The 25,182-nt window shown below is 53.0% G+C and overlaps 1 protein-coding gene across 1 annotated transcript in view; it reads right to left on the reverse strand.

The window, feature by feature from the left end:
- The window catches only part of LOC144937830 (netrin-G1-like), a 37,798-nt gene extending 16,286 nt beyond the window's left edge, over positions 1-21,512 (reverse strand). Inside the window, exons 1-6 of the mRNA XM_078865336.1 lie at positions 21,047-21,512; positions 15,605-15,835; positions 12,510-12,925; positions 6,700-6,872; positions 5,535-5,561; positions 1,088-1,216 (exon numbers count right to left, since the gene is read on the reverse strand). Of these exons, the coding sequence (XP_078721462.1) occupies positions 1,088-1,216; positions 5,535-5,561; positions 6,700-6,872; positions 12,510-12,925; positions 15,605-15,835; positions 21,047-21,439 (1,369 nt within the window). The 5' untranslated portion in view covers positions 21,440-21,512. The remainder of the gene's footprint in view (positions 1-1,087; positions 1,217-5,534; positions 5,562-6,699; positions 6,873-12,509; positions 12,926-15,604; positions 15,836-21,046) is intronic.
- Between the last annotated feature and the right edge of the window lie 3,670 nt (positions 21,513-25,182).

Genomic DNA, 25,182 nt, shown 5'->3' on the forward strand with positions numbered 1-25,182 from the left:
AACCGCCGCGCTATTGCACCGGGGCGGCCGCTCGATTCGAACCGAGAACCGCCGCCGCCGGCAGCAAGCGGCGGCCGCGCCACCACTGGGAGGCGCCCTCGCGGTATCCGCTCGCCCACCAGCGACAAGGCTGTGACGCCTGTGTGTATTTGCTACTAATAATACAAGTATGTTGTCGCATTATTTTAATGAGAAGAATAACATAATTTCGCAGGATCTCTGTCTACTTGTTTTATTGCTCAACTTCTCCGGCATGTTTTTTTAAATGTTTTTTTTTTCCATTATTTCAGTTAATGTATTCGCTAATTGTTCATTTCCGCCCTTCGCACACTCTCAATGCGCTATCCCAGCGTTCTTCACTCATTCTCAGAGGGGGGGGGGTGAGGGGGGCACTGTCGCCAATAAGACATCATCACTGTGAGGGCCGACAAGACATCTTCAGTGTGATGGCCGCCACACATTTGAAACCATTGGGGGTTTGACAACTGCACGATGATTGGGGGTGTTTTCTCCATTTGTGTATTGACGAGGGGGGGGGGGGGGTGGGGGGGGGGTGCACGCCTAAGGGGCCACCGGGGGCCCCCATTGACCCGTGGGGGCCTTGCAATGAACACCACAGGTTAGTTCTTGATTTGAAGCTTTCGTAATTGTAGGAGTCCATACTCTCTAAGTTATGTATACCATTGTAATCTCTTTTGCCAGTAGCAAAATATGATAATTGTTTTGCTACCCTTTTATTTGGCAACAAAACTGAGTCATGTTTGCATTGACCACAATACCTGCGGTCGGAACGCAGGTATTGTGGTCAATGCATACATGACTCCTTTTAAAAAAGGTTTCAGTTTTTTTGCCAGATAAGAGGGTAAAAAAACAATTATCTAGAAGTTCTTTCGATGAAGTCACGTGGATAGAAAAAAACAATAAAAGAACACGACGTTTCGGTCGCAACACAAGCGTCCGTCATCAGGTACATTTTTCCAATCGACGTGACTTTACCGAAAGAACCAGAGAGTAACACGGGTTATAATACATCTCCCTGCCGGCACGCCGGGCGACGCGCCACGCCTCTCTCTCTCCCAGCCCGTACCTGGTGGGGGTTTTGGCTTGGGGGCTGGAGCGGGTGGTGCAGGTTGCGCCGCGGCCGGAGGTGGCGGCGGTGGCGGCGCAGGTGCCGGATCCGGCTGGATCGCCGACACGCGGTCGGCCTTGGGGGCCACTACGAGCAGCCGGCGGGAGTGGGGGGGAGGCGGGGTGCGGGAGAGAGAGAGAGACAGAGAGAGAGGGGTGCGGGAGAAAGAGACAGAGAAAGCGTGCAGTGACGGCAGTGCCCGAACCACGGCGGGCGAGACCGCGGCTCAACCGGCGGCCGAGTGCGCCGGGCGCGAGATCGGCAAAGTCCCGCCGGCCCCAATCCTCGAGAGCTTACGCTCAAAATTGACTTCCGTCCTTGCGTGTATGTTTGTTGAACTGTTTTCGCATCGTACGTAGCCAACCGTGCTACTCGGAGGTGCGGAGGAAGGATAACAAACTGAACACAAAATGCAGTTCTAAAGAATTTTGTTTTCAATCTAGATTTAACAGTGCCCAGCTCCCAATGGCTTCCTAATATCGGAAGGGAGAGCGTTCCAGACGGCCGCAGAAGCGCATCTGAAAGCGCGCGATGCGGTGACCACCGTCTTTATTTGATTGCGAGCCAAAATCCGCTACAATGAGTCTTTCCCCGCACCGACAATTATCACGATGGGCTACACACGGTGCGAAAGGAGTTCAACATGCATACATACTTCAAGAAACCGCCACTGCAGTTGTGATGGCTTCCTAAAATTTTTCAAATTTTATCTGATTCGGTGTTTGTTGTTATAGCAGTCATTGTTGTCCTGGTTGACATAATCAATTCGCGAGGCTTGAGAACAATGATTTGCTTCATTAGAGGCGGTTCAAACTCACATTTGAACTCGGGGTCTCAGCAAAGTCAGCTAAATGCAGATATTATTATGAAGCCAAATTGTTACGCAATTATACAAACACTGTCTCTCTTACAGAATGACGGATAGTAAGACCGCAAAACCCAATATCCAGGCCATGTCGTGAAGTGCACCTCGATATTTATTTCCAAGATCTTTGCGAGTCGCTGGTGGCCAATCGACCGATCCTGGAATTCTACAACAACAAAATAACAAATAACATCGATACGAAAACAAACCGCGAATACGGCGATTAGCCCAGGGCTGGGTCTCAATGCACAGGCCACTCAGCTTCGGGCCCAGAATTCCTGTAACCCGTCAATCTCCCCCACCGCGAGCAATCCGCTGATCTACCACCCCTGTGATCAGGTGCAATTGCATTCGACTTGTGTTTCCTCGTCTCTTTACATATCAGTGCAATAGCAACCCCCCCCTCTCTATTTAATGTTTATGGAGCTGCATTGAGTAATCGTACTCTGCTTATTCTACGAAATAATCTGCCCATGTCGAATCACGCAACATGAATTGCGTTATTTAACGTTGATTTATATTCGTGCACTATTTTCGATTTCTCGTTGTTGCACGGTTGCTTCTGCTCTGACTTATCTTTGCTTCATCGGCTGTACGTCTTTATTTGTTTTTGGAAATTAAATTTTGTGACCCACACATCATGTGCAGGTTCATGTATCGCTTCCATATTCGGACGACAAGGACCAGTACGATCACTGCTGATGTGCCACCTGAGAGTGAAGCCTTGACATACGATGCTCTTTTTTAGGGAGCGTGCCGATCGATCGGGCCGAGTTAATCTTGACCAAAATTAAAGTCCGCGACCTTGTGTTCATAAGTTTAGAGCGAGACCAGCCTTGTTATTTTTGTTTTTTTATTTTAACCTTAATTGGTGTTTGTTCTGTCCCCCAATGTTATTCCGATCGCGCAATCTGCGTCGCGTCACGAGGCGAAGAGTCGATTCGGATCTCTCGCAGCGCAGTGCGTCCCTTCACGTTCGAGAACAGCCCACGGAAGCGGACATCACTGAGCTACAACAGAGATTCACTCGAGTGACGCCTGGTTCACGGAGTAGTGGGCAGCACTTCCCATTCGTTCTGTATATGAGAGTAGGTTTCTTTGCGTGACAGTAAATCTGACATTTTTAATTCTTAGAGCAGTAATTTAGCCCAATTAACTGCAAAACAAATGTTAATGTGATGCGTGACCGGGGCTGATGCCATCAACCCTACACACCGGAGCACCCGGTTTAATCACAGACGGCTGCTTGGATTCGAACCAAGTGCCTCAGTGGTGCCAGCTCAGCTAACTCTCTGACCTCGAAGCCACCCGGTCACCACTTTTAATTATAATTGAAGAACTCTATACGACAACACAGAGAAAAGCAGACGCAATCACAATTATCCAACGAAAGGTGGCGCTTTCCGTTGAATCTTGATGCGCCGCGCACATGTCTACGATGTTACACTACACCCGCCAGCCCTACAGGACAGCATTGACGTTGAATATATTTCAAACTCCCCCACTCCGATAAAAGATGTGGTTTGCTCCAAACCCTGAGAGCTTCAAGAGTACACGGTGGCACAGGTGTGGAGCAAACTATCTTCCTCACACGGGGTGGGGGGGGGGGGGTGCCACTATCATTCATAGCCCATGAGGCTGGCAGGTTCTAGACTGTAGCAAGAGGGAAATTCACATTTTGGCAAATGTTCATTTGCGTATTTTCTTTGGACAAAATCGTTCCGATATCTCCATCATCATCACCGTCATCACCGTCATCAGCACCGCCGATGCGGTGATGAGATTCGGGTTGCCACCTGTGCCGAGATGTTTTTTTCTCTCCCCAGAATTATTTTCTCTTCGACAGGTAATGTGTGCATTACCTTTCTTCCACAGGTAATGTGTACATTACCTTTCTTCCACAGGTAATGCACATGTGAGAGGGTTGCTGCCGTCCAGGAAGAATCTGTTTCTCTTTCTGAATATTAAGAACAGTCCCGGTTAAAAAAAAAAAACTCGGCACATTGTCGGTGTGCTATCCAGAAGAGCCATTGTCCCAAAACAACACAGATTCTATATTATTTATTTATTCGAAGGTCACAGTGTTTTTGACGAGCGTGCTGAGTGGTCTGGTTAATTAAGCTTCACTGCCAGTGCAGCAGCGGTACACAAGTTTTTTGTCAGTTGTGTCATAATAACAACAACAACACTGCAACGCCACTCAGGACAATCCCACCGTATCGCGAGTTATTATTCTAATTCTTCCTTCCCCCCCATGTTACGTGGATCTCAGAGGTGGCAACCCGAGGTGTGGTACGATGCGATTCGGCCGTTTCGCCACGACTGTGGGCAACGTGGCCGAGGAGCGAGTCAATCTCCGTGGCTCTGTGCCCTTGGGGTACCTGGCGTGGTTTTTGGCGGGGGCTTTGGAGTGTTTTTAGAGACGACTTTGGTGACCTCTGCTGCCGAAGCTTTGACCGGCTTCGGCACAGCTGGGCAGCAGCAGCAGCGTTGGCGACACAGTTACACATTTATGCAATCGTTGCGTTAAGCATGCTCACCACAAGTACGTGTGGTTAATGCAGACTTGATTCCTTGCAAGAAGATATATATATTTGGTGTTTGAACATCTAAACATCTGCCGTTGTATTGCCAGAAAGGGTAAAACCTATTCTTATTTTGCATACTTTGATACTCGCAAAAACAGGGCCAATGACAATTGTCATGTTTTAAATAAGCAGACCTCCACGTACACATTTATTTCATTTTGTCCATGGACCTATTGGCTTTCCAGATACATATAATTGAGCCAGCACTTGTTAGAATTATTATGAAAACACCATTCATACTGTTATAAAAAAAGAGTGCTCCTATGTTGAATATATCACGGCTACAATGGGACTATGGTCTGTGGTCGAGACTAGCGACGGAGTGGCATTCAAAGGTGACAAAAAAGGCTGAGAGGACGTCCATTGCAGGCTCGGAGCAATGAAATCAGCTCACGTGCAGCAGCTCCGTGAATTTCCGCAAAATTTAACGAACCTTTAATTCAGCCCATTGGCCTCTTGGCTTTCCAGACCAACATAATCCGGCCAGCATTTGTGTCCGGCTAAAATGACGCGAAACGAGTTGAGTCGTTGTTGTTGTTGTTATTGCCTGTGATTGTGCACCACACCCAAACACAGCAGTTGTAGCAGCAGTGGCAGCATCACAGATTTTTTTTGTTCACACATCAATTAAGAAATGCATCTAACATGAAACGGGCATCAATAGCAATGAAAATTGAATATTATTACAGTCATTCTCTCAAATATTATTGCAATTAAGATCTCAAATATGAATCTCAAGCGTGGTCTGTGGCAAATGACGGGCGGTCACATGACCACCGAGCTCGTCACAATAGCAGCCGTCGTCAGTGAGCTCAGCCCACGTGAGCGCGCCGTCATGTCGACGTCGTCTATCTGCGGTGTCGGAAATGTGAAAGTCATGAATCGAACATCTCACGTGCCCTCCCCCCCGCCGCTACCCCCCCCCCCCCGTGTTCCGTCGGAGCGTACTCACTCGCGGGGCTGGACACGGAAGCGGTGCCTGCAGAGAAAGCGACACGGGTAAAGAGAGGCGGGGGGGGGGGGCAGATGGGGGCATGAGTTTGAATGTTTACATGGTGGCATGGACGCCGCACAGGGACATCTGTTTGTGAGTGAGCGGTGTGATGTGTTAACCACCGGCAGACACCAGAGTTGGATTCCCGCTCACGAAAAACAACAGTGGCAAATATTTGAGCAGATTCCGGGCCTCCCATAGGTTAACCCAGCCTCAAATCAGTACTTGATGCAGCAAGTAAGAATCAGCACTGTCTTTTGAAAACGTGACACATTTTTTACTGTTTGGCCGTGTCGGGTGGTGGAGGGTTACGACACATTTATAAATAACTCGATCTAACCCAAAAACCGTTATTATGAATGATAAAAAAAAAATGTTTGTTAATAGCTTCAAACAATCAAAGAGTCTCCACTCGCTCGTCATCGTTGTCAGTGCATGCCTGGAATCTTCTCCAGGTGGTCTCCAGAGCCCGGAGGCACACTTCTTGTGGTGTTGTTGCAAATTCTCAGAAGTGTTCACATTGTTTTGAAGCACCCTGTATCTGCATATCTCCATGCGTGTGTCCGCGCCACGGTGGCGAGATGTTAACTACCTCGCCTGGTTCACACGAGTCGTGGTTTGATCCCAACCCTTATGCCTGTTGCTTATCTGGAGTCTGTGTGTCTCTCTCTCCTTCGACACGTGGATTTTTCTCCGGATCCCTGGTTTTCCCCTCCACATTTAGAACCAATATGCGTTGAAAGTATTTGGCTGCTTGACATTTCCACGCGATAAGCAACTTCGCTAAGGTATCATTTGTGACCAGGGCGCTTATTAAACCGCGCTATAGAGCTCAGTGGGCCGTACCTGGTAAAATAAACAAACAAAAAATAATTGTTTTTGTTAGTTTCGTTTCGCGTTTGCACTGCCGTACGTTTGTGCACGCCCGTGTTACCCAGAAGCCTGTCGGGGCTGTACGGGACATCTTAGTCTTTGTGTCCACGTGTCCATGTATATAATCTCCATGCGTGTAGCCGTGTACCCACGTGTGTGTGTGTGTTTGCACCGGCGTGTCCCGCGCAGCCTCAACAATCCGTCGAGGCTGCTGTGGGCAGCGCGCGCGGCGCGCCGTGCGGGCACCCACACGGGTTGGCGGTGCCCGACGGGTAGGGCAGGTAGGAGCCCGGCCTCCACGCGCCGCCGCGGAATCCCTTCTTGCAGCGGCTGCAGTCGGTGCCCATGGTGTTGTGCTCGCAGTCGCACGCGAGGCGCCCGTCGTTGAAGAGGCACGTGTTGGCGTGCAGGTTGCACTTGCACCTGCGCGCAAAGGACAAAGAAGAACCCCCACGCGCCCCCACGTGGTAGCCTTCGACAGAGCGTTGGGGCAAGCGCTGCTAGCGAGCAGCGCCTATGAAGGCCGGTACGGCACACGAGATGGGCAACACCGTCCCCGGCTGCCTTTGTCTCCCCAATGGCGATATTTGCACACCACACCAGGTACTCAATTGAGGCTGAGTCGACCTAGGGGAGGTCCAAGACCATTTCAGATAATCATCACCGATGTTGGCCGCGAGCGGGAATCAAACTCGGGTCGCGGGGTTCGTAGCGCAGCGTGCTAACCGCTACCCAACCGCTCGCACTGCGGGCACAGACAAACACACAGACACACACAGACACACACAGACACACCAGGTCCCCTGGAGAGCCTCCTCGCTCCCCCCCTCAAAGGTCCTCCGATCCTGGGCCTTCTTAAAAATGTGACGCGAAGTATCAATTACCAATCAGCAAATGTCAATCACGATTCGTATAACGACAGCGGTCGCGAGAAGCCAACGCGTGGAATTTAGTACAACGACGAAAGAAAATGTTGCCTCGACGAATATTCCCAGGCACCCTTTTCCCATGATGCCCCGCGGTTGAAACAAAGAATGTAGTGGCAGCCAAAGGTGAACCCGCAAGGCCGCGGCGATCCGCCCGCAGAGTTTACCACTTCGGTCCGAATCGGCTCAACCTTCCAATGCCTTCCCATCGTCTCCTTTCCCATCGTCGCCGGGAGAATTCATTATCGAGTTGAATATCGCATGGGACTCCTCGCCCCCCCCCCGACCTCTTCCTCCACTGTGGACTGGTAGACAGAACCCTTGCAGTTGAGCGAGGTGGGAGGGAAGGAAGTGAAGGAGGTGGGGGAGGCTGGGGGGGGGGAGGCTGCCAAGACGCGAGTTATTCTCAGCCTCCCTCCGCGTCGAGGTTTTGTCAGTCACTGTTGCTAATTAGCTGCTGGCTTCCGCCGGCGCTCACGTTTGCTCTGCTCATCCTGGGCTCGATCAGGGGCAGCGAGTCGACGGCACCGACGGCTGGGGAAGGGGGAATTCCGTCGCACAAGGGATGCCAGAGGAGAGCGAGCGACCTCCCGCTGAGCCACGGACCACTTGGGCGCGGGGGGGGGGTGCTTCGACAGGAAGCCGTGGTCGATGGAGCGTCGTAAAGTGAGGAGGTTTCATGAATAAATGAAAATAAATGAAAATAAATCAATTAAATCACGACGTTTCGGAGGCAACACTGAGACTTGTGTTGCCTCCGAAACGTCGTGATTTAATAGATTTATTTTCATTTATTATTATTTTATTTCTATAAAAAAAATACCTACGTGACTTTACCGAAAAAACCTAAGAGTATGAATCCTTGCAGTCACGAAAGCTTCAAATCTAGAATTGGTTTCATGAATACGTAAATAGAGGAGAACCCCGTGCAATCGATTTGGTTGAATTTAAGTCGCGATGCGGCATCTCTGTGGCTGGTTTCCGTCAACGCAGAGTGAGGCATTCAACACGCCCGGCAGCGCGAATCTCAAGATTTCTCGACGGACCCGGTAAAAGATGGGCCTTGCGCTAACGAGGCAACGGCAGTGCCCGGAGAAAAGTCACCAAGCACACAAGGGGATCGCACTCAAGGCTCGTGAGCCCCACTCGCTGTGCTACCATCGTCTGGCCACCACCTCACAGCAACAACGAGCTTCAAAGTCCCACAGGTCTCTATGCTATCCATCAACCCTTGCCTTCAAAAGCTCCGTGCCCATGTGGGCATTTCACGCGCATTGCAGCGGCAGCGTGAAGGTGTCGATTCTATGGCCCTCCACTAAAACAGAAGTGAATGGAAGATGATCCACGGTTGTGTTCGCGTTGGTCGTGGCTTTTAAACCAAAAGTATTGTCGTTAACCCCTCCACCACGTGACAAGATGACCACTTTTACTCACTTGCCATTAATACGCGCCAACGTATTGATCGATTCATTGGAACGTATCAATGATAATGAAAAATAACGCCCGTGTAAACGTGACAACCTTTTCGGATGGTGGAGGGTTATTGACGAGAATGTGGCCTTTAAAACTACCACCGGAGTGGCCGGACTCAAAACAAACAAATAAACACACGCGGACCTATTGCATCGACTACGAAACATCTACGAATCACCTACGAAGCACCAACGTTTTCAGTTCAAGAAATAAACCGATGCGCGCTGCAGTTCAGAACGCTAACACAAACAAAATCCGCAACAACCAAAACGAAAAGCAACTTTTTGAAACGTTCAACCACCCGTGATGAGGATTTCATGCCGACTCGCGTGCACCCTCCTGGGTCTCAGGGTCACGCAGTCATTTACCCATCCTGCCGCTACGAGACGCCCGGTTGATCGCTTCGCGTGCAGCAGCAGCAGCAGCAGCAGAAGCGGTGGCAGCAACGAAGCCACTTCACATTCAATATCCATCAAGAGAATCATCGCACACCCCCGTTTGGAAATCGCGGGTGCAGTCTCTGGAGACTCGAAATGTTTTTGTTTTGGCGTTCGGAGGCCAGTGGGGGGTGAGATGCCACCACGCGTGTTGAAGGGGCCGCGTTTCGCTACGTTCTGCCCTCTCTCGGTTTTTTTTTGTTGTGCGCTCTGGCCAGGAAGCGCCATCACGAAACTGTGCGATCGAATTTGACGGCTTCGCTCCGTTCCGCCCGCTGAGTGACCGGCATTCGGAAGGAGACATGTTGCCATGTCGTCGAGGCCACGTTTGTGGTGTTTTGGCGAGCTGTGTGTGTGTGCGTGTGGCGGTAGTCGTGGTAGTGACAGCGCCTTGACGACTTTGAGCTCTTTGGCTCGTGTTTGGCTCGCTCTTCGCCTGGCACGAGAAGTCATCGCGGCCCGGGTTACGTAGGGAGATGGCGAGCGCGCTCACGTGTGTGTGTGTGCGTCTGTACACGGACATGTCTCACTTGACTTAGAATAATTGACAGCTAGTTGTCAATCCACTGCTGGATGAAGGCCTCACCATGTCATAATTATGTATGGGGCGGGGGGGATGTTGTAAACGAGGCGTCCGGTACGTAGCGCAGGGCACAATCCAGTGCATCACCGCTCACCACACTCATGCACACTCACACACAAAGACAAAGATCCCCTGTATAGCCTCGCCATAGGCTATTGGGGCAAAGTGCTACTAGCAGGCACCGTCGCGGGATGGACTGCGTGGCGCACGAAGGGGTGGCGAGGGCATCGTCACGCCCCGCCGCCTTTGTCACAAACACAACACACACAACAACACACACAACAGCAATATACACAACACACAACAACAACATACACAACAACACACAAGCCACACACAACACACAGACACTACACACAACACACAATAACGATATACACAATAAACACAACACACACACCAACAAAAATATACACAACACGCACACACATCACACACACTCAACTCACACACAAAACACACACAACACACAACAAATTACACAACACGAACTACGCAACAACAATACACACAACAACACGGAGTGGCGGTGACGTCACCACGGCGGTGGTGCCAGGCCAGGTGCACTCCGAGGCCACGTGAAGTGTCGAAGGCTCGCTAACAGCAGATCACGGGACAGACCCCAGGTGTCCTGGGTCGACTGACTCAGATGACTGGCCGATGCATCACCTGTGCCGACCGCTGTGCCAACTCGCTGCATTTTAACCGCCCGGCGCTCCACTCGTTGTTGTGAGCGTCCCTCCTCCGCCCTCAGTTGTTGTTGTTGTCGGGGGCGATTGCCTCCAACGAGCACAACACAAACGCCGCATTCGCCACTCGCGCGGGCTATTCTTTGCGAGAGAAGCAATGCTACGGCCATTATCGCTCACACCTCTCGCCCCGTCCCACACTCATTTGTCTCTGGGGCTAATCCCATTACAGATGTTTGCCTACATCAGCCGCTGATCCATTACGGGCCTGGCCGGCAACCCTCCGTGGAAATCTCGGAGCTTCCCTGGAGCCGGCCTCTGGCTCGAAGGCCGGGGCACGTCACCCCGTCCTGTAATTGCCGTTTGCGCCGCCCGCTGAATATAAACTTTTGGGAGCATTTAGTCGGCCGCCTTTTCCCGAGCACCCGAGGGTGATGCGGCTACTACTGGTATCGCCCCCCACCCCAATCTCCCAACCCTCCCCCCACTTTAGCTCCCCCCCATCACCCCCACTGCCCTACCTGACTCCACCCAAGCCACAACTTTGAAGGTCGATTCTTAGTTGCGATGTTTTTTTCTGATGAGCAGACTTCGTTTTTGTTGCGGCTGCTGCTGCTGCTGCTGCTTGTAACGACCCCAACAACAATAACAATGATGACGAGGATTTTTATTTTCTCCACAGACGTAAGTGGCCGTGACTCTGGGGAGTGGAGCCAAGTTCAGTGGTCGCTTGAAAGCCGGGCGAAGGAGGTGGGGCCTTGAAGAGAATCTTAGGAGTCATTATTCTTGGTTCTTTCGGTAAAGTCACGTAGATAGAAAATAAAAATGTAAATTTTTCTAATAAATAAATATATACTAAATAAAGCAAAACACCCACGACGTTTCTACGGCTTGTGTTGCGATCAAAACGTCGTGGGTTTTTTGCTTTTATCATTTTCACTTTTTACTTTTAATTTGTTTTTATTTTCTATCTACGTGACTTTACCGAAAGAATCAAGAATATGAATTCCTGCAGTCACGAAAGTTTTAAGCCAAAATCTTAGAAGTCAGCGAATCTTAGAAGTGAGCGACTTTTACAAGTCAGAGTGACCGCTGCTGGATACGACGATGGCCGCGTTCCACACGTCGGAGGCTGCCGCGGAGAAACGACGCGCGGCTGTGACCGCGGTGCCGCTGCCTCGGCGTAGAGACGAGGAGGAGGAGGAGGTTGGGGGAGGTTGTGAGCAGCGTCACCGCGTGGAGTTCTACCGTGAGCTGCAGTGGAGGGTGACGTCGCTAAGTCGCGGTGACCGTGGGGTCATTTTAAGAAAAACCGTGACCAGCGGGCACAAGTCATTGGGCTCGCTAAGCCAGCCGACATTACCCAGGGCTGTTCCCAACGGCGTCGACTGTCACCTTACTCGACCTCGATGATCAGAACAACCCCGGCCATCCACTCTAAACTAAAATACACTTTTTGTATTTTTAGTATTTTACCAGGAGAGATAGGATGCTGGTGGTCTCTTCTATTAAGGGTCGAATCACCCTGGACATGAGAGGGTGGCTGCCGCCACCTGTTTATTCCCGCTTCTGCGGCCGTCTGGAACGCTCTTCCTTTCCGATGTTAGGAAGCCAACGAGAGCTATGCACTTTTAAATCATCAAGATTAAAACGTATTTCTTTAGAGCTGCTTTTTTGTGTTTAGTGTTGTTGTCCTTCCCCCCGCACCTCCGATTAGCACGGTTGGCTACATACGGTGCGAAAAAAGTTCGAAATAAAACATAGAAAGCTTGACTACGTACGGTGCAAAATAACTTTAAACATGCATACATAGCATGGTTGGCTACGTACGGTGTGAAAGAAACTCGACACACATACAGACACATACATCCCCACGACCACGGCCATAACCACACCCGTGCGGGACCTCGACCGCGATGCCGCCGTTCCGCCGGACCGCCGGGCGAACGCACCTGCCGCGCACGTAGATGTTGGCCACGGCGTAGAAGTACTTGCTGAGGTTGGCCGCGTCGACCGCCACGCCGCCCGTCGCAGGGCGGAGCAGCCGCAGGCGCAGGTCGGTGAGCGTGAAGAAGTCGCGCAGGCCGCGGTTGGTGTCCAGGCGTCCGTAGAGCGACGCCAGGTTCTGCATGTCGGCGCCCGCGTACAGCGCGTAGCGGTCCGTCACCTCGAAGCGCACCGTCTTGGCGTCCTCCCACACGTACGCGCGCGAGTACTCCTCCGTGCAGATGACGCGCTGGGCGGCGGAGCGCGGCAGCTCGCGGCTGTTCTGCGCCTCCATGCCGAACGCGTCGACGCAGTCGTCGGCGTAGTACTGGTACGGCTGCCACGTGCGCCCGTAGTCCAGAGACTTCTCCAGCACCATGACCTTTGGCGAGACGCGGAGGGGGCGGGCGGGCGGGGAGAGGGTGCGGGTCAAGGGTTTCACAATATGTTTTTTTTTTTTATAAAGATAGTCATTTCATGGGACCTCCTTTGCCAGTACCAAAATGTGAGAATAGGTTTTTCCCTTTTTTCTGGCAACAAAACAGGTGCTGAGATGTTACTTGTGGTCAGAATGCAAACAAAAAACATACTCTGATAATATATGCATTGTGGTTAATGCAGACATGATTCCTTGCAAAATGTTTCAGTTTGGTGTTTTAACATCTGAACACCTTTTTTGTTGCCAGAAAAAAGGGGAAAACCTTTTTTCAAGGATAGTCATTGTTTAAGTGAAAATGAAGTGTGTTTGCAATAATCTAAACTGGATTCTGCCAGAGTAATGTGGAATTTACAGCATTGTCTAAGCAATGTGAAATGGTCTCGAGGAACTGCTACGGTCGGCTGAGCACCGCAGACGTTCTTGACTCTAATCGATGTGACATACACGTTTGTTTAAATCTAACAGTGTGGGATTTTGCGACTATTATAACAACACGTTTTGCTATTTTACTTTCAAAATGTCTCCGTTTAAAATTGCATTCTTCCGTGCGAACAAATTCCAACAAGAAAAATAGAGAGATGAAGAAAGTAATTTATTTCAAGGCTCAAGACCAATACGAACCACATCGTTTAAAAAAGAAAAGGGACTGAAATCAAACGACACGAAGGGTGACGTCAGGGCACGATTAAACAATCGTCGGTCAAACTAAAAATACAATACACATATGGGACGCATTTTTTCCCCCAGTATCAAGATGGTGAGAATAAAAGAAAAGACTTTTCACTTCCCGGCAAGAATACAGGAGGTGTTAACATGTTCAAATACCAAATAGACATCATCATCAAGCCGGCATTAACGACATATCACTGCTTGCGGTAAAAAAAAAAACTTGAAAAAATTATATTTGTTCCCAAGCAGACGTCTCTCGGCTGATGAAATCTTCAACGCGAGTTGGGTCAACATTCGAAGCTGCGGTCGCGATGATCCGCCCTTTGACCCCAATACGAGCCCCGTCCAGTCCACGAATTCCACTCATCTTCTGCCCGGCCCCGTTCATAGTTGTGCCGCATTGCCGTATTCTCCCGATGGTTGCCAGACTCTCCCCTCTCTAGTCGTGCTTTCAAATGCAGGAGGTGGGTGAACAAAGTGGGCCTTCATGTGGAGAATACGGCAAAAAATATCTATCCCTCCCTCCCCTATCCCCCCCACCCACCTTCCATATTACTGCCCCCCCACCCCTGTGCCCCCCCCCACCCACCTCCCAAGCTCTCCCCCGCCCGCCCCAACCCAACAAAAATATCACTTTCATTTCCATACGCGAAGCAGTTAAAATGTGTGTGTTAGTGTCTTGTGGTGTGCGTCTGTGTGCGCATTTCCCCCCGTCCGTTTGTCCTTGCAATCAGATTTGTTGGTCATTAAAAAAAAATTATCTCTCTTTTTATTTTTTCTCTCTCTCCCGAAATTGCTTTGAATCCTTGGGAGCACAAATTCGTGATGTGGGGCTGTAAATGCTCACGGCTATCGGTTCGGTTCACGCCGAGTGTCTCCCATTGTTCGGCTTGTTTACGGCCTCTGCTCTCAAACGTTAATGAGTCCTAAGATGCGCGCGCGCGCGTCTGTGTGCGTGTTTTATTTTTGTGTCAATGTCCATGCTGGGACCATATATACGTAAACAATCGACACTCACCCGGGCTTTTCGAGAATTAAATTTTCGTTCAACCTTGCAACACAATAAAAAATAATCTCTCCCTCTCTTGCTTGCTCTCCCTCTCTCTCTCGCGGTTCTGTGCTTTGTTTTTATTTTTCTAAAATATAAAAAAAACCTTAATTGTAAAATAACTATCGCGCTGCCTTGGGATGGAAGCATCTGTGCCTTTGTGTCCAACGTGAAGGACGAACAATACGGTTGTGGCACGCCACGATCTGTCCACTGCTGGATGAAGGCCTCTCTAAATCGCCACAGTATGTCACGTATGTATGTTGAACTCATTTCGCATCGTACGCAGCCAACCCCGCTAACGAGAGGTTCGTGCGACAGTCTATCTAGCGCCTGCACGTGAGCCCATTCCTTCCCTTGGCCTCTGCTGTGTCATTAGTCTCGACCGTGGTGGCGAGATGTTAACCACGTGGTGTACAGGGTCATGGGTTCGATCCCGACCCTGACGTCTGCTGCATATTTGAAGTTCGCATGTTCTCCGGGTCCTCCCATTTTTCACTCCACATTCAGAAAGATGCCTTTAGAGTATTTGGTTGCTTTACATTTCCACGTGATGAGCCACTTCGTTGAGCTATCACTTGTGGCCAGGTCGCTTCTGAAAAAGAGCTACACAGCTCAGTGGGCCAGAACTGGAAACATTAAGAGTTAAATAGTTAGTGAAACATCCATCCGTGAATTAAAGCGTCTTCCTTTCGCGACAGCCTCGCGCTATAAGGGTGGCGCAAATTAGCAGGTGTTCTAAATTATAATAACAATAATTATTTCTACACAGAAGTATGTTATGCATGTTGAACCTCTTTCGTAGCCTACGCAGACAATCGGTGGTGCGTGGGTGGGAGACCGGGGGGGGGGGGGAGGGGGGTGTGAGAGATGGGAATGAGCCACACGGCTCCCGGCCGGCTCACCTCGGGCCTCGCCGACGCGAACGTGACCACCACGTCCTCGGTGAGCTCCACGCTCTTGTTCCACGACAGCGTGAGGTTGGCCTGCAGCGGCTCGGGGAAGCGTCGGCGCCACGACGCGCTCTGCCAGTACGTGGACGGCGAGCGGCCCTCGAGGTCGAACATCAGCGACGGGGGGTGCGCCAGGTCGGGCGTGGCCGCGTCGCACTCGCTGTTGCACATGTACGGGTTCTCCTGCCCAGCGCACAAGGCAAGCCAGAGACACAGACAGATGTCGTCCCCATCGCCCACCTCGCCGCGTCGCCCTTGGCGGACTGTTAGAGCAAGTGCCGCCAGCGAGCAGTAGCGCCAGCGAAGGCCAAGGGTAGGTCGGTCAACTCGATGCCCCCGGCCGCCTTTGTCTCCCCAGTGCTGGAGGAAATGCGATGAAGCTATGAAGCTCCGTTTCACAGATGCCCAGTAGGGGCGGGTCAGCAAGTTAGATAAAGTCGAGGCCCAGTACCGGTCCAGATATTAGCCACTGTTATCGGTCGTGGCGGCAGTGGTGGCGTTGTTGGTGGCGGTGGTGATTGTGGTGATGGTGGCGCGTTAATGTTTGTTTTCGTATTTGCTTTCTGCGAGACCACTGGGCACGATGCATTGCGGCGCGACGCTAATCTGGCTTTATGCGCTCTGAGAATAGACCGTCCAAACCCTCTTACTGACCTCGATCGCAATCATCTCGATTCATTAACAAGATCGACGGGGCCAGGTGCACGCGAGCGCTTGAGTCGCGCGCGTAACCATCAGGCGGAGCTGGGAATCATGCGCACACCTGCGGCTCACCTGGGCGGCCAGGTGATGTCGGAGGGGGGGGGGGCGTCTGCTTCAGGTGCCAAGTCAAAGTGAATTTCCATGCTCAAATGAGCAATCAGGCATTGGTGCTCATCTCCTGTTTACAGCTCTGGAGAGCCAGTGGTGGACATTCCACATTTCTCCGTCCGTCTGTCTGTAACAGGCCAATCAGGGGCCACTCTGGCCATGATCCAATGCGGATGAAACTGTCGCATGAAGTTGTGCTGCTATTTTAGGGACTTCCCCTGAGACAAAAGCAGTCACATCGATTATAGGGTGGCGTGAAAAAAAGTGGAAACCACACACGAGAGAAAATGTTTCCTCCCCCCCTCTCTCGCCCACATTCCTGTTGGCTCGCATCAAGATCAAGATGTCACAGTGGCCACAGGCGTTCATGCCATCATCACACCTCATCTCACCAACGCGTTTACACTCCGCCAGGTCCAACAGCTGCTGCACAGCAGACACATCACAGACCGCAAGATCGCCCCTGACAGTGTCCCCCCATCTGCTCTGAGACAGACTCACACAGAGACCTTCAGATTCACGCAACGACCTACTGTACGGATTCATACAGAAACACGTTGATTCACACAGAGACGCGCTGGTTCACATAGAGACGCATATACTAACACATCGCAACCTTCAAGATCTGCCCTGACAGTATCCCACCATCTGCTCTTATAGAGAGTCGCATAGAGACATATAGATTCACACAGACCTATAGATTCATAAAGAGATGCATACATTCACAAATAGCTCAATATATCTGCCCTGATGGTATCTCACCATCTGCTGTTATATAGAGTTGTATAGCGACTCATAATAAACACACGGAGACACGTAGACTCACACGGAGACGCATAGCTCTTCCCGAAGAGCACCGCGTCATCTTGGCCATAGCTCTTCCCATTGGTCGCCGGGCACGTGGGCACCACTCCACTGCCCGTCAGTCACGGCACCCCCCTCCCCCACCCTGATCACGTGTCCCCCCACCCAGCGGCTACCGCTTGTTGTTGTTGTTGCTCGTATCTACAGCACTGCCACGTTCTCATCCCGGCTGCCGATTAAACACTTACGAGGGCCACACGCATGTTGGACAGCACTACGCCATCCACGCACCTCCGAATAGCACGATTGGCTACGTACGGTGCGAAAGAAGTTCAGCATGCGGTACATGCACACGTGCGTCGGCATGTTTGCGTAGCGACCTGTGCACCGCGTCGTTTGGTTTTCGTGTTGGGAGGAAATTTGGAGGGCCTTGGGGAACCACCCGCCACGCGCACTGCGCGCACGAGGAGATGACGCTCGCACCTACGTCACGGCAACACAGACTCACGACCCCCCCCCCCCCCCACTTGCTGTACTGCCGTCTCCTGGCCCATCCACTCCGCACGCGATTTTTGACCTCCCCCCCCCCCTCGTCACACGGCGTCACAAAAAGTCAGACCCCCCCTCAAATATGACGTCACAAAGCTCTGCCCCTCCCCCACACAAAAATATTAAACATGCTTTAAACTATTGTCATTGTAGTGCGTCTTTAATGTGGCGCTGCACTCTGATGTTGTAGGAGAAAACATTTATTTAAAAGTCTATGTAATTAAGTAGAACGTGTTGTCTATATTTATTTAAAGTTTGCGCATTTTGATGCGACGTCACATTTCTCAAACCCCCCCTCCCCTCGTCACACATCGTCACAAATGTCTGACCCCCCCCAGCCCCCCCTAGTTGCGTGACGTCATTCATGGACGGCCCCTCACGTGATCCACCAGCCCTTGCACTGCCTCCGAAGGGAGTGGTGGATCGGGGAGCGGTGGACGCGCTCGGTGGCCAGCGACCCAGCGCTGTGAAGGCGAGGGTTGGTGAATCGCCGCACAGGTGTCGTGAGACTCCCTTCCCGTGGGGGGGTCCAGGAGGAGCCGTACCCTGGCTCGCCAGAAGGCGGTACAGCAAACTGTGCAACCCATCACTACGGGATTGAGTGTTGCCCCCTCGCACCCGCGGGGCATTCTCCGGGTGCTTGAGTTTCATACTCACGTGTAAACACCCCTCATTAATTGGCCGAGAATATCTTAATATATAGAGGACCGCAAAGCTGGGGCGAGTATTGGTCGCGCCGACTCACTTATCTGGCTGCTGGCCCCTCTCCACTCGTCTTTGGGAGCGAGAACAAAGTGTTTAAATTATTATAATTTATCATCGCAATCGTCTCTTTATGTGGTTGTTTGTTATCGGTCTCCGGTGTTGACCGGGGGGGGGGGGGGGGGGTGATGGTAGGGAGAGAGGGGGGGGCGTTTGATTGCCCGTTCCGCTCCGTCCGTTTAACCGAATTCCCCGCTAGGGCGTTCGGGTTGAAGCGAGAGATGCCCAACAGGGCGCTCGGCACTGGCAGATGGATTGGATTAAAGTGTGGGCGGTGGGGGGCTAAGGTAGGGGGGGGGGGGCGGGGGGCTAGTTGGGGGGGGGGTGTGGGTGGTTTAAGTGGAGCGAAGTCTGAGTATCGCTTCATTAGTGGTCTCGGTGCTGCTATCTGATCCGCTGTAAACGCTCGTCTCGGCCCCAAGGTTAACTTAGGACGAGCCTCGCGCTCGCGTGATCTGCGAAGACGGCAGCATTGCAAGTTGCCGCGACGAGATCACGCACCCGGGGAATGCGACTCGCAGCCTATAGCACCTGGTATGCAGGTGCTATAGGCTGCGCTTTTAATTTCCACGTGGTAAGCCACTTTTGTTGAGCTATCGTTTGTGGCCAGGTCGCTGCTCAGAAATGAGTTAAGAGCTCAGTGGGCTTCACTTGGCAAGATAAAACAATAGTTTAGTTTTATTTGTATATATTTTTAAAGTGATTTGTTTACATTTCCGTTACTTTGCACTCCTATCGTGCTTGTGTACTGTTTGTTGTAGTAACGTTCTGACCCTGTGCTCCTACTGGACATCTGTGAAAAAGAGCTTTATAGCTTATCGGATTCCTCCAGCCATAAATGCATGTGTTTGCGTATGCAAAGAGGTAAATGCGCAGCCCTGCAATTGCCCAAGTTATGCTGCCAGTAAACCACGCTGAGCCACCAACGTTGGGCCACAACGATGGCCCAACGCTGAGGTTCCAACGTTCGCACGTTCACTGCGCAGCTGACTCTGCAGAGGTGGGAGAGTTCAAGGACCTTGCCGCATTGCATCAGCTGCGTGTGCAGGGAGGTGGAATCGAACCTGCGACCTCTGGATTACACGGTTCAGTTTGATGACCATTACGCCCCGGCAGCTTCCATCCTGTACGCGTACATTTAAAAAAATTAAAACTCGCTTCTTCTAAAAGTGCTTTTTGTGTGTGTTGTCCTTACCCCGCACCTCCAGTTGGCACGGTTGGATACGTACGATGCAAAAGAAGTTCAACATACAGACCAACCGTACACGAGCAACACAGCCTACACTTCCTCATATTTTTATCCACAGCCCCCGAGCAAGCGGTTGTGGAAATTCCACATTCCCATGGCAGGGGCTAGGACAATCCATGGGACCACAGCAACTGAAGACGTCAATTTGTGCCGCAATAAAATGTTAGCGGGCAGGGCCCTCGCTCCATTCATTGCCAAGTGGGGGGGGGGGGGGGGAGAGGAAAGTGCGCGTCCTGCCTCAGTAGACCCAGCAAGACTGCTCCCCCATGGATCCAATGCACATATGGTGTCCGCGGGCAGTCTCCCGAGCGAAACGTGGTGGCGTTATTTAAGCTGAGGTGAACATGAAGACATCGCAGGAATCCCACGCACCCACGAAGCAAGCGCGCTGTGTGGGCATGCCGAGACGACATACCCATGGTGTGATCAATCCAGCACAGAAACAAGGAACTATCAAGACGAGCCCCGATAACCGATTCGCGAATACGAAGGCTGCATCGTCATCATCTGGCTCAACCACCCCTCACTGTAACGTGATTGTTCGCTAGCCATCGAACAAAGATGGTTACGTATCGCGCGCTTTCATATGCGCTTCTGCGGCCGTCTGGAACGCTCTTCATTCCGATATTAGAAAGTCACAGGAACGTCGCCACGACTTGCACGGCGTGGGGAGGCCCTCATCCAGTAGTGGATTGAATAAAAAAGGTCTCTCTCATTCCCAGGTCTCCACTTCTCCTCTTCCAACCAGGTTCCTCTCTCTCCCCCAGGACCCCCCTCTCTCTCCCTCTCAAACAGTTACCCCCCCTCCCTCTTAGTCCCCCCACACGCCATCTCCGCCCGCCCCCCTCCCACAGAAGTGCTCGGGCGGTTCTCCCCTGCAGCCCCCCCCCGCCACTCCCAGCTCCCCCCCCCCGCCTCTCCTAGCCCCCCACCCGCCTCTTCCAGCCTCCCAGCCTCTCCCAGCCCCCCCACGCCACTCCCAGCTCCCCCCCACCGCCTCTCCCAGCTCCCCCACGTCTCCCAGCCCCCCCGCCTCTCTCAGCCCCCTCCCCGCCTCTCACAGCCCCCCACCTCTCCCAACCTCCCCGCCTCTCCCAGCCCCCCCCCCCACACCTCTCCCAGCCCCCCCCCTCTCCCAGCCCCCCCCCCTCTCTCCCAGCCCCCCCGCCTCTCCCAGCCCCCCACCTCTCCCAGCCCCCCCTCTCCCCCGCCCCCCTCACCAGGGTGCAGAAGCGCTCGGGCGGGTCCCCGCACGTGATGTCGGGCGGCTCGAGGCTGACGCGCACGAAGCGGCCCAGGTCGGCGGTGGGCGGCTGGCACGCCGAGTACTCCCAGGCGGGCGCCAGCAGCTTCGAGTCCCAGCTTACGGTGCTCTTGCAGACGTCGTACTGCGCCAGCGCCCGGCGGGGGCCGCACATACACAGACCCAGCAGCAGCAGCAGCAGCGGCGGCAGCAGCGGCAGCGTGGGCCAAGCCACAGCGACCCGCACAGGGACTCGCACCCCACGTCGGGCCGTCATTTGCGGCGACCCCCTCGTGGGTAGGAGGAGGAATTCTTGGGGTCTCCGGCGGGCTCGTGCGTTCATCGGTGGCGTCCGCTGGTGTCGACGCATCCTCTCGACATCACGGCCATAGCGGAGGGGGTGGGGGGGGGAAGCCTTTTTTCTGTCCACCGCCACCACCTCCCCCCCGCCTCTCCCGACCACCCCACCCCCACCCCCGCTCCCCCTGCCCCAAATCCTCTCACCACCAAACAGCGTCTGCTGCGAGTCGACGGAGGAGTGGAGATGCAGCCCGGCGGAGGGAGCTGTCCGTCAGTGTCCAGGGTTAGTCCCGGCCGCTGGAGTCGCCGTCACAGATTCAGGTGGCAAGTGGCTCCCGTGTCGTGAGTTGATCGTCCTCAGTCTCCGCCAGGTCAGCCATGGACGCGTGCGACTTGTCTACGATCTGGCAGAGAGCAGACGGGACATGGTGGTGATGGTGATGGTGGTGAATAACGTGGTTTACATTTTTTTTCATACAGAGCTTGTACAATATGATGAATACAATTGAGGTGGCCAAGTGGGTGTCGTGGTTAGCACATCGGACTTGCAATCCAGACGACACCCGGTTAGATTCGATCTGCCGGCGCGACAGTAGCAGCAATAAGCACGTTTCTTACACCCCCCCCCCCCGCTCTGTCTCTAGTGAGGGCTCTTCCGCCAGCAGTGGCTTGAGCGAGCTAATTGCAGCGCTGCGCCTTTACAGATATCATCTAATGACATCACGTCGCAGGATCGCGAGAGGTGACGGCGGCTTGTGGAGGCCTTCATCCAGCAGCGGATTGACCATGGCTAAAGGTGACGATGCTGTAACAATGCACGCCCCCGTTATAAATACGCCGTGCTGAAGTGTGCAGAAGGGCTCCCTCGTCTGTGGGTCGTGGGGGTGGGGGGTGGGGCTGCATGACCATACTTCACCACGCACGTGGGTGCTCAGGACCGGTTCGGACATCACTCATCAGTTTGGGGGGCTGTTAGTGAGCACGTGTCAAGGGTGGAGTGGCGCACGCAGTTGAATTGGGGTTACTCGCTCAAGGTAGAATTGACCTAGAGGAGACACGGGACCGCATTTTTAAATAGCACTCGCCACTGATGTTAGCCGTGCTTAGCGCGTGATGCGTAATGCGTTAACCACAGCGCCACCACTCCCCGATACTGAAATACTTACATACATACACTGATTCTGATTGAACGAACTCAGCTACCCCAATACAACCACGCGTACCCTGGTGGAACCAGTGGGCTCACCCACTCAGCTACCCCAATACAACCACGTGTTCCCTGGTGGAACCAGTGGGCTCACCCACTCAGCTACCCCAATACAACCACGTGTTCCCTGGTGGAACCAGTGGGCTCACTCACTCAGCTACCCCAACACAACCACGTGTACTCTGGTGGAACGAGTGGACTGCTCCTATCAGCTACCCCCGATATGGAGTGGCCCACAGCATTAACCCCACAACCGTTGTTGCTGGGTTTTTTTAACCGCTATCGATACGCTGTTGTAGTAGATGACGGATGATGAGGTTGTTGTGACGATGAAGATGATGAAGTGGTCACAATGATGCGGTTATGATTATGCTGTCCTTGTCGATGATGGCAATGATGGTGCTGATCGTGTCCGTGTCGATGATGATGCTGCCAGCCACCAAATGTTGCAGCATTCCAGAAAATTCCGCGTGAGAAATGTATTCCTAGGGTTGGCAACACCTCGACACCACGAATCGAGTCATCTCGCGAAGTCCTTTAGTATTCACGGTTAAAACTCAACCCCCCCCCTCCACCAATTGAGTTTCGTGTCTGCATTCAAATGTGGCCCCACACGGCCGGCTCGTAATGAATTCGGTTTAATTAGAATGCTCCATGCGTGAATAAGAGGCACGCAGTTTCGCAACTCGTTCAAACGTCTTCACACCTCCAACATTAACCCAGGCGACTCGGTCGGTCGTTCTTTCTCTCTGTTTGTCGGTCTGTGGGTCTGTCTGTCGATATGGGGGTCTGTCTATCGGTCTGTCGGTCTGTCTGCCTGACGGTCTAGCGGGCTGTGGGTCTGTCTGTCGGTCTGGGGGTTTGTCTGCCTGACGGTCTAGCGGGCTGTGGGTCTGTCTGTCAGTCTGTGGGTCTGTCTGTCAGTCTGTGGGTCTGTCTGTCGGTCTGGGGGTCTGTCTATTGGTCTGTCGGTCTGTCTGCCTGACGGTCTAGCGGGCTGTTGATCTGCCTGCCTGTCTGTCTGTCTGTCTGTCGGACTGTCGTCTGTCCCGGGTGGCACCGTGTTGGGTCCACGAACGAGCGTTCACTCCCCGTCGCGCTCTTTACGCATTCACGCGACAGATTATTGCGCCGATGCCGCACTCGGATGCTGTGCGAGTCTTTAACATCCCGCGACACCACCACCACCACCCGTGCACGCGAACCTCGTGGTTCCGAGATCTTGTAACGTAAAGCGAAAGCGAACCCACAGAGGCCGAGACGAGGGGCGTGCCCGCGCGGTGTTGCGGAGTGTGCCTGAATCGTGGAGCGCCATAGCGCAGTGCTGCGGACACACCCAACAACCGCGTTCGATTCACGCTCACGGCGAACCATCCGTCAGTTACGAAAACGTGAACCGATCATGGTTCCTCCGGCTAAGTGACTAGACGACCTGGTGCCGCGTGTGAGCCTCGTTTCAGGCAACACCAACCCCCTGGATGAATTCCCCCTTCGAATAGCCCTTGTCTCAACAGCTTGCGTGACTAGACGGGGGATCTTTGTCTTTATCATGCGATTCGTTTGTTTTGTTTAGCGCGCGCGTTGTGTTGGAACACCACGGACACGTAGATCGCTGCGATGTTTGCTCAGCAAGGCGGGCGGGGGGGGGGCGCTTCTATCGATGGTCGCAGCGTGCGCGGACTGCACGGCTGGCGAGCTTGACGCGCGACTCATCGTCCGGCTGAGCAGCCGACGAAGCGCAAAGCAGGACAGTCGACACGACACGGGCAGGTAGTCATTGCGCCCCCCTCGGTTGAAGAGTCACAGCGAGGCGTCGACAGAGCGGTCATGCCCCTCACGGCCTAGAAAGGCCAAGTGACCGGACTGAGTAGGAGAGAGGGAGACGCTCACGCAGAGCTCAACAGTCAGTGCTGAGCCGCCCTGGGCACCGCGATGAGTGTGCCAGGTTCAGCTCGGCAACTCTCTCGGCAACTCTCCTGTGGTCGATCTTCCTCGTGCGTTTCTTCTGTGAAGAACGTCTTTCTTATTTCGTACGGCTGACGTAGACGCAGAGCTACGACCACAATCTCACATTCAGGCGGTTGAGCCAGGGAACCGCGGCAGGAGCAGTAGCGGAGCATCGCTGTGATGCCTCCGCTATGCGCGCGCGAGACGAGCCTACGGGTGTCAGAGGGACGAGTTGCCGCCCGGGCTGACGGGAAAGGAGCGAAACTCGAGATGAGGATTCGATGACGCGAGCAGCGGGGACTGCGAGCGGAGGCCGATGCACAAATCGCGCAGCGCCTCTCACTCGGCACACACTCGTCCTGAAGTCACGAGCGAGCGATGTTCAAAGCTCGACTTTTCCCGTGCACCGTTTCTCTCATGATCGCTCTGCTTGATATACGACGACAACGATGATGATGATGATGATGCTGCTCCGTGTTCATTAAACCACAAGCGAGTGACGATCTCGACTTGTTGCGTGCTCTCTGTCCCGCTATCGCTACGCTGTTGCGTTGCTTTTGTAGTAGATGATGATGGATGATGATGATGTGGTGGTGATGATGATGATGATGATGCGCGTGTCGGTTACTCACGGTGTCGTGACGGATCGTAAGCGATGG

This window comes from Lampetra fluviatilis, chromosome 20 (assembly GCF_964198595.1).
Source record: "Lampetra fluviatilis chromosome 20, kcLamFluv1.1, whole genome shotgun sequence".
NCBI lineage: Eukaryota > Metazoa > Chordata > Hyperoartia > Petromyzontiformes > Petromyzontidae > Lampetra > Lampetra fluviatilis.